Raw genomic sequence first — 12,243 nt, 5'->3', positions numbered from 1 at the left:
TATAACAGATTTCACATGATAGGTTACTTAGTAGTAATCTACTAATTATTCATTAAATAGTACTGAAAGCCTACTTGTTGAGCCCATGTAACCTTTTGAAAAAAGCATTATTCTTTTAGAAATCAAAGTTTATATCTTCTCATAGATGTTTAATGCTATACCTTTAGAACATCCATACTGTTAGTTATTTTATATTCATATTGGCAATTAAAAAAAATCAAGCACAAACTAAAATAATCAGGGCCAATTCTAATTTTAAAAGATTCCAATAACTCAAACAATTGTAACATCTTTTATATAATTGAATTTGCAAGAACTTAAAGAGGAGAGAAGAAAAAGAGAATGGAGAAAACAGAGGGAAGAGAATAATTAAAAAAATATTCTCCTTGATTCTAATGAAGAAAAAAACCACATGCAACTGGAAATATATTACCATTTTTTCATATTACATACCTTGGTCTCTGTGACTGGCCTTGACTTGGTGTTTCATCTACGCCTGGGAGACCACTGTTGGATTCAAATCTCTTTGAAGTTTCACTTTTTCTCACTAATTGTGAATGAAAAGGAATAGCACAAATCATAAAAATATGAAATAATCTTATTTAAAACATAAGTGCTCAGAAGACACATAAGATAATTTTTACAAATCATATTCACATAATCAAATTAATGATATAATGTCATTAAACTCTTCAGTGGCAGTCATTTTATTTTTGAAAACAATGAATTATGTTCTCTCATATTCTTGCCTGGAGAATCCCATGGATGGAGAAGCCTGGTAGGCTGCAGGCCATGGGGTCACACAGAGTCGGACACGACCGAAGCGACTTAGCATTTGAAAATGACTATACTGCTGTTTGATGAAACTGCTATTAAGTTCCTATGGTGGTTTTAGTTACTAAATCATGTCTGGCTCCTGCGACCCCATGGACTATAGCCTGCCAGGCTCTTCTGTCCAAGGGATTCTCCGGGCAAGAATACTGGAGTGGGTTGCCATTTCCTTCTCCGGGGGATCTTCCTGATCCAGGAATTGAACCCAGATCTCCTGCACTGCAGGCCAACTCTTTACTAACTGAGCTATGAGGGAAGCCCTTACGTACCTATAACAGTGTTAAAATGAGTAATTGGAAGCTTTTTGTAATTAAAAATTTTTATATAGAATTATTCTTTTTACACCTTATATCTCAACACTACTGAAAGAACAAAAATCACAGCTTCTTTTTTAAATGTTTTTTTTTCAATTGTGGTAAAAGACGTAATATAAAACGTACTATTCTTAACCATATTTAACTGTACAGCTGAGTGGCACTAAGTACATTCACATTGTTTTGCAACACTCACCATCATACATCGCCCAAATTTTTCACCTTCCTAAACTGAAACTCTGTCCCCATCAAGCACTTACTCCCCATTCCCCGCCCTGGCATCTACGAAAGAACTTTCTGACAGTATTAATTTGACTATTCTAGGTATCTGGTATACTGCTACTAAGTTGCTTCAGTCGTGTCCGACTCTGTGTGACCCCATAGAAGGCAGCCCACCAGGATCCCATCCCTGGAATTCTACAGGCAAGAGTACTAGAGTGGGTTGCCATTTCCTTCTCCAGTGCGTGAAAGTGTAAAGTGAAAGTGAAGTCGCTCAGTCGTGTCCGACTCTTTGAGACCCCACGGACTGCAGCCTACCAGGCTCCGCCATCCCTGGGATTTCCCAGGCAAGAGTACTGGAGTAGGGTGCCAAACAGCACAATCATGGTTTCTTATGAATGTTTTGCTTGTTCAGATGCTTCTTACCTTGCCTGAAATCCGATTCAGAGGAAATAATAGATGGACTTTCACTGGATGTACTAAAGAGATCACTGTGGTAAGTTTTGTATCTTTGAACTGGTTCTGAAAGGATTAAAACAAAAACATTAGAAAGCAATCTCATTAGCTGTTCCACAATCATATAAAGCACTACATTTATTCTTGTGAGACCAGAACATCTATTGCTTTAAATTTACTAATCACTGGATAGTCATTTAAAAATGTGACTACAATTTTGAGGTGGTTTGGCATCCTGGTTAGGGTCCTGGACTCTGAAACCATATTGCCTGGGTTTGAATCTCAGGTCTACTACTCACCAAGTGCATGATATGGGGACGGTATTTAACTTTCCTGTGACTCTTCTTCAATTGAAAAGAGGGTATAAGGGAAATGCACATCTCCTAAGGTTATTGTAGCATTAACCGAACTCATATGCAAAGCTCTCAGAACAGAGCAGATGCTATATAAACATCATTCTGTTTCAGGTGCTATTAGGGATAGAAAAATCCAGACACCCAGCCCCAAGCTCAAATAATTTAAAATGCAGAAGTACAACACTGCTATATTTAAAATGGGTAACCAACAAGGATGTACTGTGTAGCACAAGGAATTCTGCTCAATGGTATGTGGTAGCCTGGATGGGAAGACAGACTGGGGGAGAATGGATACATATAAATGTATGGCTGAGTCCCTTTGCTGTCTGCCTGAAACTATCACAATACTGTTAATCACCATTGTTAATTGGCTATACACCAATACAAGTTTTTTGTTTTTTGTTTTTTTTTAATGTAGAAATACAAAATACTCAAGATGGGACATTTAGTTCCACCAGAATGAGATCAGTAAGCACTGGGAGTGGCTGGGGGTCCGTGCAGGGTTGTGCGGTGTATGCTCTGTACGAGGAGGGAAGCACTCTACTGAAATCTAAATGCTACCTTCTCAATGTCTCTGCCTCAGCCCCTCATCTTCACACTTCTGTGATCACTAGCATAGATGATAATTCCATGATAAGTCTCATGCCTGGACTACTTTTAACTGTCCTAGATTCCCCTTTCTGCAGTCTTGCTTGTCTCATATTATAACGCACATTACAGAGAGTGAACTTTCCACGAACGAAAATCTGAGCACATTGCTGTATTTCTTAAACTTCTTCAAACTAGAGTTTTAAAGATATAGTTCAATGTCTCCTTAGTATTCAAAGCCTTTCATAAGTTGATCCACGACTACATTTACAGCAGTAGCTCTACATGCTGTGAATATATAGGTTCTAACTTGTTAGAATCATGAAAAGCATAGACCTCTCTCCTCCCGCAGCCCTAAAACACACGGGCACACAAATATTGACAGAGAACTTGAAAAACTCAATCTAGGTAGAACCCTTGTTTCAGGGCATCATCACCACCCAGTTCTCCAGATTTTCCACTCTTGCTACTGAATTTACAAATAACCAAAAGCATATAAACTTTTAAATTCCTTCCTCAGATACTCTTCCTGCTAGAATGCTCTTCCTCCTCTTTTCTTTTGAATCCTTTTTCTTTGTCCTTTAAGAGAAGACTTAAAGGAAAAAAACCTTTCCTGTTCACAAAAGCTTTCATGACCACCTAAAGACTGAGTTATACACCATTTCTGATACTTTCATATTGCCTTATGCTTATATAACTGTAACTCTTCACTGCCTTATAGTTCTTTCCCCACCTGTTTGTTTTCCTCTACCTAAATCACAAACTTAGGCAAAAAGGACTGTATCTTTTTCAGATGTACCTTTATTATCAAGCAAGCATCTGATGCATAGCAAACACAAAATAAATATTTTCTGAGTGGATATGAATAAATGAATGAACAGAGGAATATAAGTGATACACAAAGGTCACTGATGATCTTTAAAGAGGACTATTTCCATTGCACAGACAGGTGAGGGGCCAAATCAGGCTGGAAGACAGGAAACTGAGAAAATGAGTAACACTGTTCTTTAAAGAAGTTCGAAGATTTGAGAAAGGAGAAAGATTTAAACAAAAACAAACTAAATGAGACTAAATGAGTTATTAGGGTCTTTTTGGCAGAGAGAAATGTTTGAGAATGTTTTTAAGCAGTGGATAAGACGACTGTAGATTGGAGGAGATTGCAAATGACGGAGGGGAATACAGATGGAAAAATGTGAAGGAAAAACAGGAGATGGGAGAAGACCCAACATACATAAGATGGCTAATGTAGGAGGAAGGAAGAACCTTTCCTTCTTAAGAGAAAGGAAACAAAGAAAGGAGTGAAAAAACAGAGGCAATCCTAAGAAACCTGTACTAGAAATATGCCTCATTCCTGGCAAGGAAAGTAAACCACTTCCCAAGAAGACTAAAGAAATTCTGCTGTGATAAGAATCAGCAAATACGCGTGAAAGCTATTATGTAGCAATGAGAGTTTAGATGAGGCTAGAAAGCATGAATTTTACTGAAGCCAATCAGAATGGTTGTGTGGCTTTTTCTAGGCACTAGAGAAAGCAGACCATGGGAAATACCCAAGGAGTGGTGTGGGATCCAAGGTAACAGATGATCAACGTATGTGAGGGCTTCTTTTTTACTTGTTAACTTGAGGGCAGGTATTTCACAAAATGAATTATTCCCTTGTGCTAGAAGGTATTTTAAGAGAGCTTATTAAAAATAAAAATAAAAAGAGATGAATGAATGAAATAATTAAATGGCACCACAGAGACTAGGCTTGTAGAATCAGAATGGAAATGATGGGCTGGAAAAATGGGAGGTCATGCTGAGGCAAAGGGTAGACGTCATGCCGGGAGGAGTAGGAGGATAAATGGCCATGGATTTGACGGACAGGATATTGTGTATTGTTCTTATAACAATGTTTACCTGGTGAAGCAGGTATAATATACGTGACTCCTACTTTGTCCAGCTTTGTATACAGTGAATGTAAGTGTCAAATAAAACTATAATTAAAAGAGCTCTGGAATTGAAAAGACAAATATTGACCAGCACTTAAAAAAAAAAGGATTCCATGCTACCACAGGAAGTGACATGGTAAAATAAAAAACAAAATAAAACAAATTCCTCTGGTATAAGAGGAACATGATTTGAAAGGATTATATAAGATGTCAAATAATAGCTTTATCTAATACTACTTGAATTTAATGAACATAGTTAAATGATTATGTAAGAAGAATGTTATTTTCAAGGAGCAACAAAGAACTTTTTCTTTTGTTGTACAGAACTTCCATGGAAAAGTTTTGAGGGATTTTCCCAAGGTAACTTGACCAAATGCCAAACCTGGCATTGTAACCTATAGGACGGTAAAACCAACAAGGCCAAAGAGAAGACCCACAAGGATGGAGGCAATATAGTTTTACCTCACAAAGAAAAGCTGAAAGTTGCAATAAACCTATTCAGTAGACAGAGTAGAGAACCTCAGTCACGTGAATCTATGCCATGCAACAACAATTTCATGAATTTACTGTTTCATAACTATTTCTGCAAAGTGGCTGTAAGAGAGTAAATTTTAATTTCAATTTCTGTTCTTTGGTGGTGCTTTATAATTGTTCTTACATTATTTCACAGCTCCACATTCCTTGTTTTCAGCTTGCCTATATTTTATTTCCTTTTTCCTCCTTGTTTCCTTTATTGACAACATTAGTAAACTTTTTTCAACCCTTGGATTCCTCTGTAAGACAAATTAATGTAACTTTGACAAACCCTCTTAAAAATATAACAATAAAGCATCTTCCCTAGATGAACTGTTGGTCTTTAAATGTTCTCAGTACCACACCTGGGGGAGGAAGGACATTGGCTTACAATGGTTTACCATTTTAGAGTAACTGGGCACAAGCACTCCAGAAACATGAACTGGATGACTAGCATGGCAGGAAAATTGAGGGTAGGAAGACCTTTTTATCCCTCTTCTAAATCAGGAGGGGTGTGATGACCTAGAGGGGTCGGGTGGTGGGAAAGGAAAGAGGCTCAAGAGAGAGGGCATACATATATAATTATGACTGATTTGCATTGTTGTATGGCAGAAATCAACAACATTGTAAAGCAAATTTCCTCCAATTAAAAAATAAATTACAAAAGAACATTAAACTCAGATTAAAAAAAAAACAAACAGGAGTGGTATATCTATGTTAATTAAGTGGTAGGGATTTTTTGTGAGCTTCTTGTATTCTGGAATGTACCTTTAAAAAAGAATGTTGTTAGCCATGTTCCTTTCATGCAATGGCATGGCAGATCTAACGATATTACAGTTCCCAGGCAACATTTATTACTCAGTCATGCTTATAAGAAGGCTATAATCAGATTTCAGTTTTCAGTCAAAATTTACTACTCAGTTGTGCTTATGAGAAAGGTTAGCCTTACAAGCTTCCATTTCTGAATAGTAAATGTAACAGTTTCATGAATTATTAACAAATTACATTTCCTGTACCAAGATCATCTGCATTGGTGCATATGGAGTGGCATATTTTCCAGATCACCTGGAAAGAAACACTTCTTGACTTTCTGATGATCTACACAAAAGGCACCAAGCAGACACTGACTCTGGGCCTCCCTGGTGGCTCAGACGGTAAAGACTCTGCCCGCAGTGCGGCAGAGTATGGCTTCAGTCCCAGGTCAGAAGATCCTCTGGAGCAGGGAATAGCTACCCACTCCAGTAATCTTGCCTGGAGAATTCCATGGACAGAGGAACCTGGCAGGCTATAGTAGATGGGGTAGCAAAGAGTCGGACACGACTGAGCGACTAACACTAAAAGATACTAACTAGATAGATACAGGCTTTATTCCTCTGATCTAGTCAACAAAAGAAGGGTAATCTCTAATTTTCCACAAGATCCTAACATTATTAATAACTTCTTTTCAGAGGAACCAAACAACACAGATATGTTTTCTGTCTACACTTAAATGTATAATATTAGCATTTAGGTTTGGTCCAGATCCTAGGAATGTAGTATTACCAAGTGATTAAAAAAAAACCAAAAAACACAACTTTTTATTATGAAAACTCAACAGACATGAAGACAAGAGTACACAGTAAGTCCTCATATGTACTCATCTCCCAGCATCAACAAAATCTAATAACTGTTATTTTAATTAGAAAGTTTTAGACTTTTTTTTTTAAAAAAACGAGATGCCCCTAAGTATTTATAGACCATTACAAAGTTTTCTGAATGCCAAAGTTCTTAAGTCATGTGCAATGAACCTGTTAAGAATATTCAAATACCCATTTTATAAAATATACATGTAGTTACTTTCACGGCAGTGCTAAAACTGTAAGCAAAATTTTAAGCTGTCACCATTATAATTGGAGAACTGAATTTATTTGACTTGTAGGGTAAAATTAGATTCAGTATCTAATTTTTGGTCTGCAAACTTCTCAGCTAGTAAATATTTAAATGAAATCTACACTGCAGAAATCCATATACTAGAATTCCTTTAGGATCATGATTATTCCTCATTTCACTACATGATTTCCATCTCTGACTTCCTACAAGGACAGTTTTTAGACATGGAATTTGAGGTTGGAATTAAGAATCTTAATGTAGAAATAATAATGAGTGCAAAAGAAAACAATGGGAGAATAAAATTAGCCTGGATACAAGTCACCAAAAAAAGCAGCACCAAATTCAGTGTGTGCGTGTATGTGTGTGTGTAATGTAGATACATAAAGACAGAGGAATACAGTGTCTCCTGAAAGCAATCTGTTGAATAGTGGTGAGAGGATGAGAAAAATAGGGACAGCAGAAGAATGGCTTAAAGAATTAATGAGGAGAACAGACATGGATGTGGGGGTAGGAAAGGGAGGGTGGGATGAATTGGGAGGTTAGGACTGACATATATATATGATACTATGTGTAAAATAGATAGCTAGTGGGAGCCTGCTATAAAGCACAGGACGGTCAACTGGGTGCTCTGTGATTAGCTAGAGAGGTGGGATGCAGGTGGAGGAACATCCAAGAGGAGGGGACATATGTATACATAGGGCTGATTTACTTCATTGTCCAGCAGAAACTAACTCAATATTGTAAAGCAATTATATTTTAATAATAAAAAATCTTGGTAAAGTCTAGTTATAGAGATTCTGTAAATATACATTCTCTGACAATATCTTTTAATTTCTAGTATTAATTTACCATAATTAAGAGTATACCATCTTTATGCCAGATGACAATGCATAAAAATCTGACAAATATTTTACTATCCTTTAATCTGGATTATCTAAATGCCAACTCTAATAGAGCACTGACTCCACTTGTACATAGCAACATAAAAGGCAGTTTTTCCATAGGTTAGTATTCTATCATAAATCCTTGACAATTAAGAGCCACAATTTCCACCAACACTTAACACACTTAACACTTAAAACATACAAAGTTGTGGCACAGGGTTATGAAGACTTGCATGATATACAGCAGTTACGTAAAGCTGTTTTAGATGAAACACGAAAATCTACAATCTTCATGTTAAAATGAACCTAAGCCAGCACAAAGTGTAATCGAAAAGCACCATTTACAAGTGACACATATTCAAGCTCAGACAAGTAACATGAAGAAACTGAGACTCAGGTAATTGCAACATCAGGAATTAAATAAACACTTTTAACCTAGCATTTCTTTATTTCCTTTAATACATGACCCAAATTACAGAAAAAAGTTTCAAACAGAAATGCACTAAGATGGCTGGTTTTGTTGCTAGAATTGTTGGGGGAAAAAAGAAAATTAAACCCCTGCATTTTTATAGCTATGGTTCCTAATAAATAAAATATTTCAATATTCGAATAAGCAGACAAACAAAAGTGAGAACACTGTGTATTCACGTACCAAGTGTTTTTCTCTATGCTTCTTTTTAGAGGGTTAACTTCTGGAGATTAGAGATTGTACCTTCTTTATGATCAATAGAGTCCAGTGTATTCTATATTACATCACACTGCATGATACAAGAAGATAACATATCCTAAAATTCTTTGAGAGCCAGACACGATCAATAAAATTTTTAATAAGGAGGAACGGAGCTCATGTAAGTATGAATATATATATATGTACAAACAAGGAACGTAAGAGATGAATATTCTGTGAAATATAAATGACTTTATAGATGGAACATCTGTGCAGAGTAGGATTGCTACAAGAGTGAACAGTTCCTCTACAAGGGCTGTGTATAACATCGTAGCCACAAATCTAGGCCAGCTATACCACTCTTCCAGCATCCTCTAGCATCCTTTGTTGTCATGACTTCAACTGTCCCCCCTAAAGCTTTCAAACAGTACAGAGCTCTAAAGAAAAGTGATTGCATTTGCTGTTGATTGGTCAGGCTGTGATTGACAAGTATGTGATTTTCTCTTAGAGCTGGACAAAACAGGAGACGAAGGTGAGATTTCTCCTCACTATATAGTATAATTCAGAGAATATTATTGTATTCTGTATCCGAAAAATCACCACTGAATACACTAAATATTTAGTGTTAAGAGCCATGTTGCAATATTCAGCTTAGATTAACTGAGTATCTATTATATGTCTGGCAGAGTGGTAGACACTAAGGATATAGCCATGAATTAGACCCGGGCAAAATTCCAGTGTCTACAAGAGGAGAAACAAGATCCTCAAAACAAATAATTTCAGTGAAAAATACAGGCCATCATCCTGAAGTGTGAAGATGAGAGAAAGTTTAAAGTCTTAAGGCAGAAAGCTGCATGAATAAAATCATGATAATATAAAATGGCACGTATTAGGGGAGGAAGCGGGGGAAGGAGGGAGAGAGAACACATATATTGCTGGAGCGACTTGTGAGATGGGAAATGCAAAAGGGTAAGACTGGAGAGAACTGATAATGGAAATAATGGAAAGCCTTAAATGCCATAATCTAAGGAGCTTGAATTTTATCCTGCTTAACAGATGAAAAGTTATTAAGTGGCTGCAGGCAGAGAAGAAATGTATTCAAATCTGCAAAATGGAGGACAAATTATAGCTAAGAGATCAATTTAGAAAGCTAGTTCTACAGTCCATGGACAATAGAAGGAACTGAGAGACTGGGATGAAATGAAATATTTTGGGGGTTATAACTGTTGGGGGACTTTCTTGGTGGTGTAGTGGTTAAGACTTCATGCTTCCAATGCAAGGAGTGCAGGTTTAATTCTTGGTCAGGGTACTAAGATTTACCACATGCTATGTGACCAAAAATAACAACAACAAAGAAAAAACAAAAACAAAAATAAAAACCCTGCATTTGGGACTTTCCTAGTGGTCCAGTGGTTAAGATTCTGAGCCCACAGATCCCTGGCTGGGGAACTAAGACCTCGCATGACACATGGTGTGGCCAAAAAAACCCCCAAACTGTTGGGTCTTAAAGCTTGTGTAGATACTCATTACCAGTAAGCTCTATTTTAAATCTCCCTTAATACATATCAGTCCATGCTTTTCAGAAGGTTTCTATATCAAAGCCAAACTGGGTCTATGTTAACCATATATGAGTTAAATTAGGTCTCTAATTTCTGATAAAGTAGCCATGGATTTCTGTGGACTCCAAAATCAGTATTATATTACTATGGATATAGACACTGGAACATTTGTTTTGGTTTCATTTTTAACTTTCCTTAGTGTTTAAAGATGCAGTTTCATTTTTCCACTTGGATAAATCAAAAAAGCAAATGTCTATTCTCTGTTGTTTTTAAGCTAAAGAATAACTTACTGTGTATCTCTTCTCAAATGCTTCTCAAGCCAATTTTCCCTCCATTGAACACTGGTATTTTTTATTGGACTAGTTCTATATGAGAATGGTTTGAAGCTGCCCTGTGTTGCTATATAATTTAAATAAAATATTCAGTTCCGCAGTTGCATTAGAAAGCACATGCCCAACAGTCACCTGTGACTTGTAACTTGAAGTCCAGTCTGCTTAGCTGGAATTTGTAGATGTAGTACTTCTCCTCCACTGAAGAAGTTCTACTGGGCAATGCTGGTCTAAAACACAAATCTCGGGACTCCCTGCAGTCCAGTGTTTAAGACTGTGCTTCCAGTGAAGGAATGGCAAATCTGATCCTTGGTTGGGGAACTAATATCCCACATGCCGTGGGGTGAAGCCATAAATAAATAAATAAAAATTTCATCAGCTGTGGAAACACAGTGGGCGCTTGATTCTTTCTGGCCAAGTCGCTGAATCCATTTATACTAGTGTGTTCTTCAGAGATACTAAACGTATTTTTATCTCAGTGTAATTATTCAGTCATTAATACTTAAATACATGGGATATTTGACTAACACCATATAAAATCCCTGTTTATTCATATTTACTTCTATGGAAACTGATTATTTAAATTATTTAAGTTCGGGGAGTAATCCAAATAACAATCTTTATTTTTTTGGAGGGGAGGGGTGCTATCCAGAGGGAAATATAGTGAAGGAAATAAACAGAGTAGCTCATCTTTACTAGTTCAGGATCTTAGAAAAGAAAGACAAAAATTTTAAAAATTGAAATTGCAATCATTCCTCTCTCTCCATAAAATGTCACTGTACTTAGTCACTCAGTTGTGTCTGACTCTGTGACCCCACGGACTGCAGCCCTCCAGGCTCCTCTGTCCATGGGGATTCTCCAGGCCAAGAATACTGGAGTGGATTGCCATGCCTTCCTCTAGGACATCTTCCCAAGCCAGGGATCAAACCCAGGTCTCCTGCATTGCAGGTGGATTCTGTACCACCTGAGCCACCAGGGAAGCCTATAAAGTGTCACTAGTAGCATCCAATATGATGAACTGTAACATTTATGAATCCACCCTCTTGCTTTTCTGAAATGTAACTATAAAAATACATGCACTTTCAAGTTCAATGGAATGAACATGAATGGAAAGGAAGTATTACGATGCCTCAATAATGAGAACAGGCTCACATACTTGAGTGTTTACACACTCTAGTTGCACAAGAGAGTTTAAGCTGCATTCATAGAGCAGTCATAGAAGAGCAAAACTAGGCTAGACCAGAAGACACAGCATTGAAAGAAAGGAGACAACACTTAATTTAGACATGACGTACAATGGGTTGACTTTAAACTCCTTAAATAAGTCCTATTTAACCATAGTCACTTTTATAGAATTTAATTGTATCTGTTGTTTACACTCACCCTTCTAGTATTACACAGAATGCAGGGGAGTTTTGACTGTTCTAAGCAAATGCTATTCACGGTCCCCACCCAGGGTGTGGAGTCTGTTCATACTATACTCACAGTACCGGTTCCAAGTCAGTCTCTCATAATCAGGAATGTGCTGCCAACCCACAGAGTGATGGACAGGGAGTCTGTGGTAATTACCCCACAAACAACACAGAGACAGAAACTCTCATTAGAAAGCAGACGATTTCTCAGCTCTTGAGACGGAGCAGAGAGAGGTGGAAAAGAAAAGCCTGGAAATGAAGAAGGAAAAGAGTAGAATAGGACAGTCCTATGCTAAGGCAGAAAGAGTGAAATGAAAA

The 12,243-nt window shown here is 37.2% G+C and overlaps 1 protein-coding gene across 11 annotated transcripts in view; it reads right to left on the bottom strand.

Moving 5' to 3' along the window:
- The window catches only part of PTPN13 (protein tyrosine phosphatase non-receptor type 13), a 221,429-nt gene that overhangs the window by 101,139 nt on the left and 108,047 nt on the right, over positions 1–12,243 (bottom strand). For all 11 annotated transcript variants that reach the window (XM_070372644.1, XM_070372650.1, XM_070372648.1 and 8 more), the window contains 2 exons: positions 1,791–1,886; positions 454–547 (listed from right to left, as the gene is read on the bottom strand). In XM_070372644.1, coding sequence (XP_070228745.1) covers positions 454–547; positions 1,791–1,886 — 190 coding nt within the window. The remainder of the gene's footprint in view (positions 1–453; positions 548–1,790; positions 1,887–12,243) is intronic.

The sequence above is a fragment of the Bos mutus genome, chromosome 6 (genome assembly GCF_027580195.1).
Source record: "Bos mutus isolate GX-2022 chromosome 6, NWIPB_WYAK_1.1, whole genome shotgun sequence".
Lineage (NCBI taxonomy): Eukaryota > Metazoa > Chordata > Mammalia > Artiodactyla > Bovidae > Bos > Bos mutus.
This window is presented reverse-complemented; position numbering and strand designations above follow the sequence as displayed.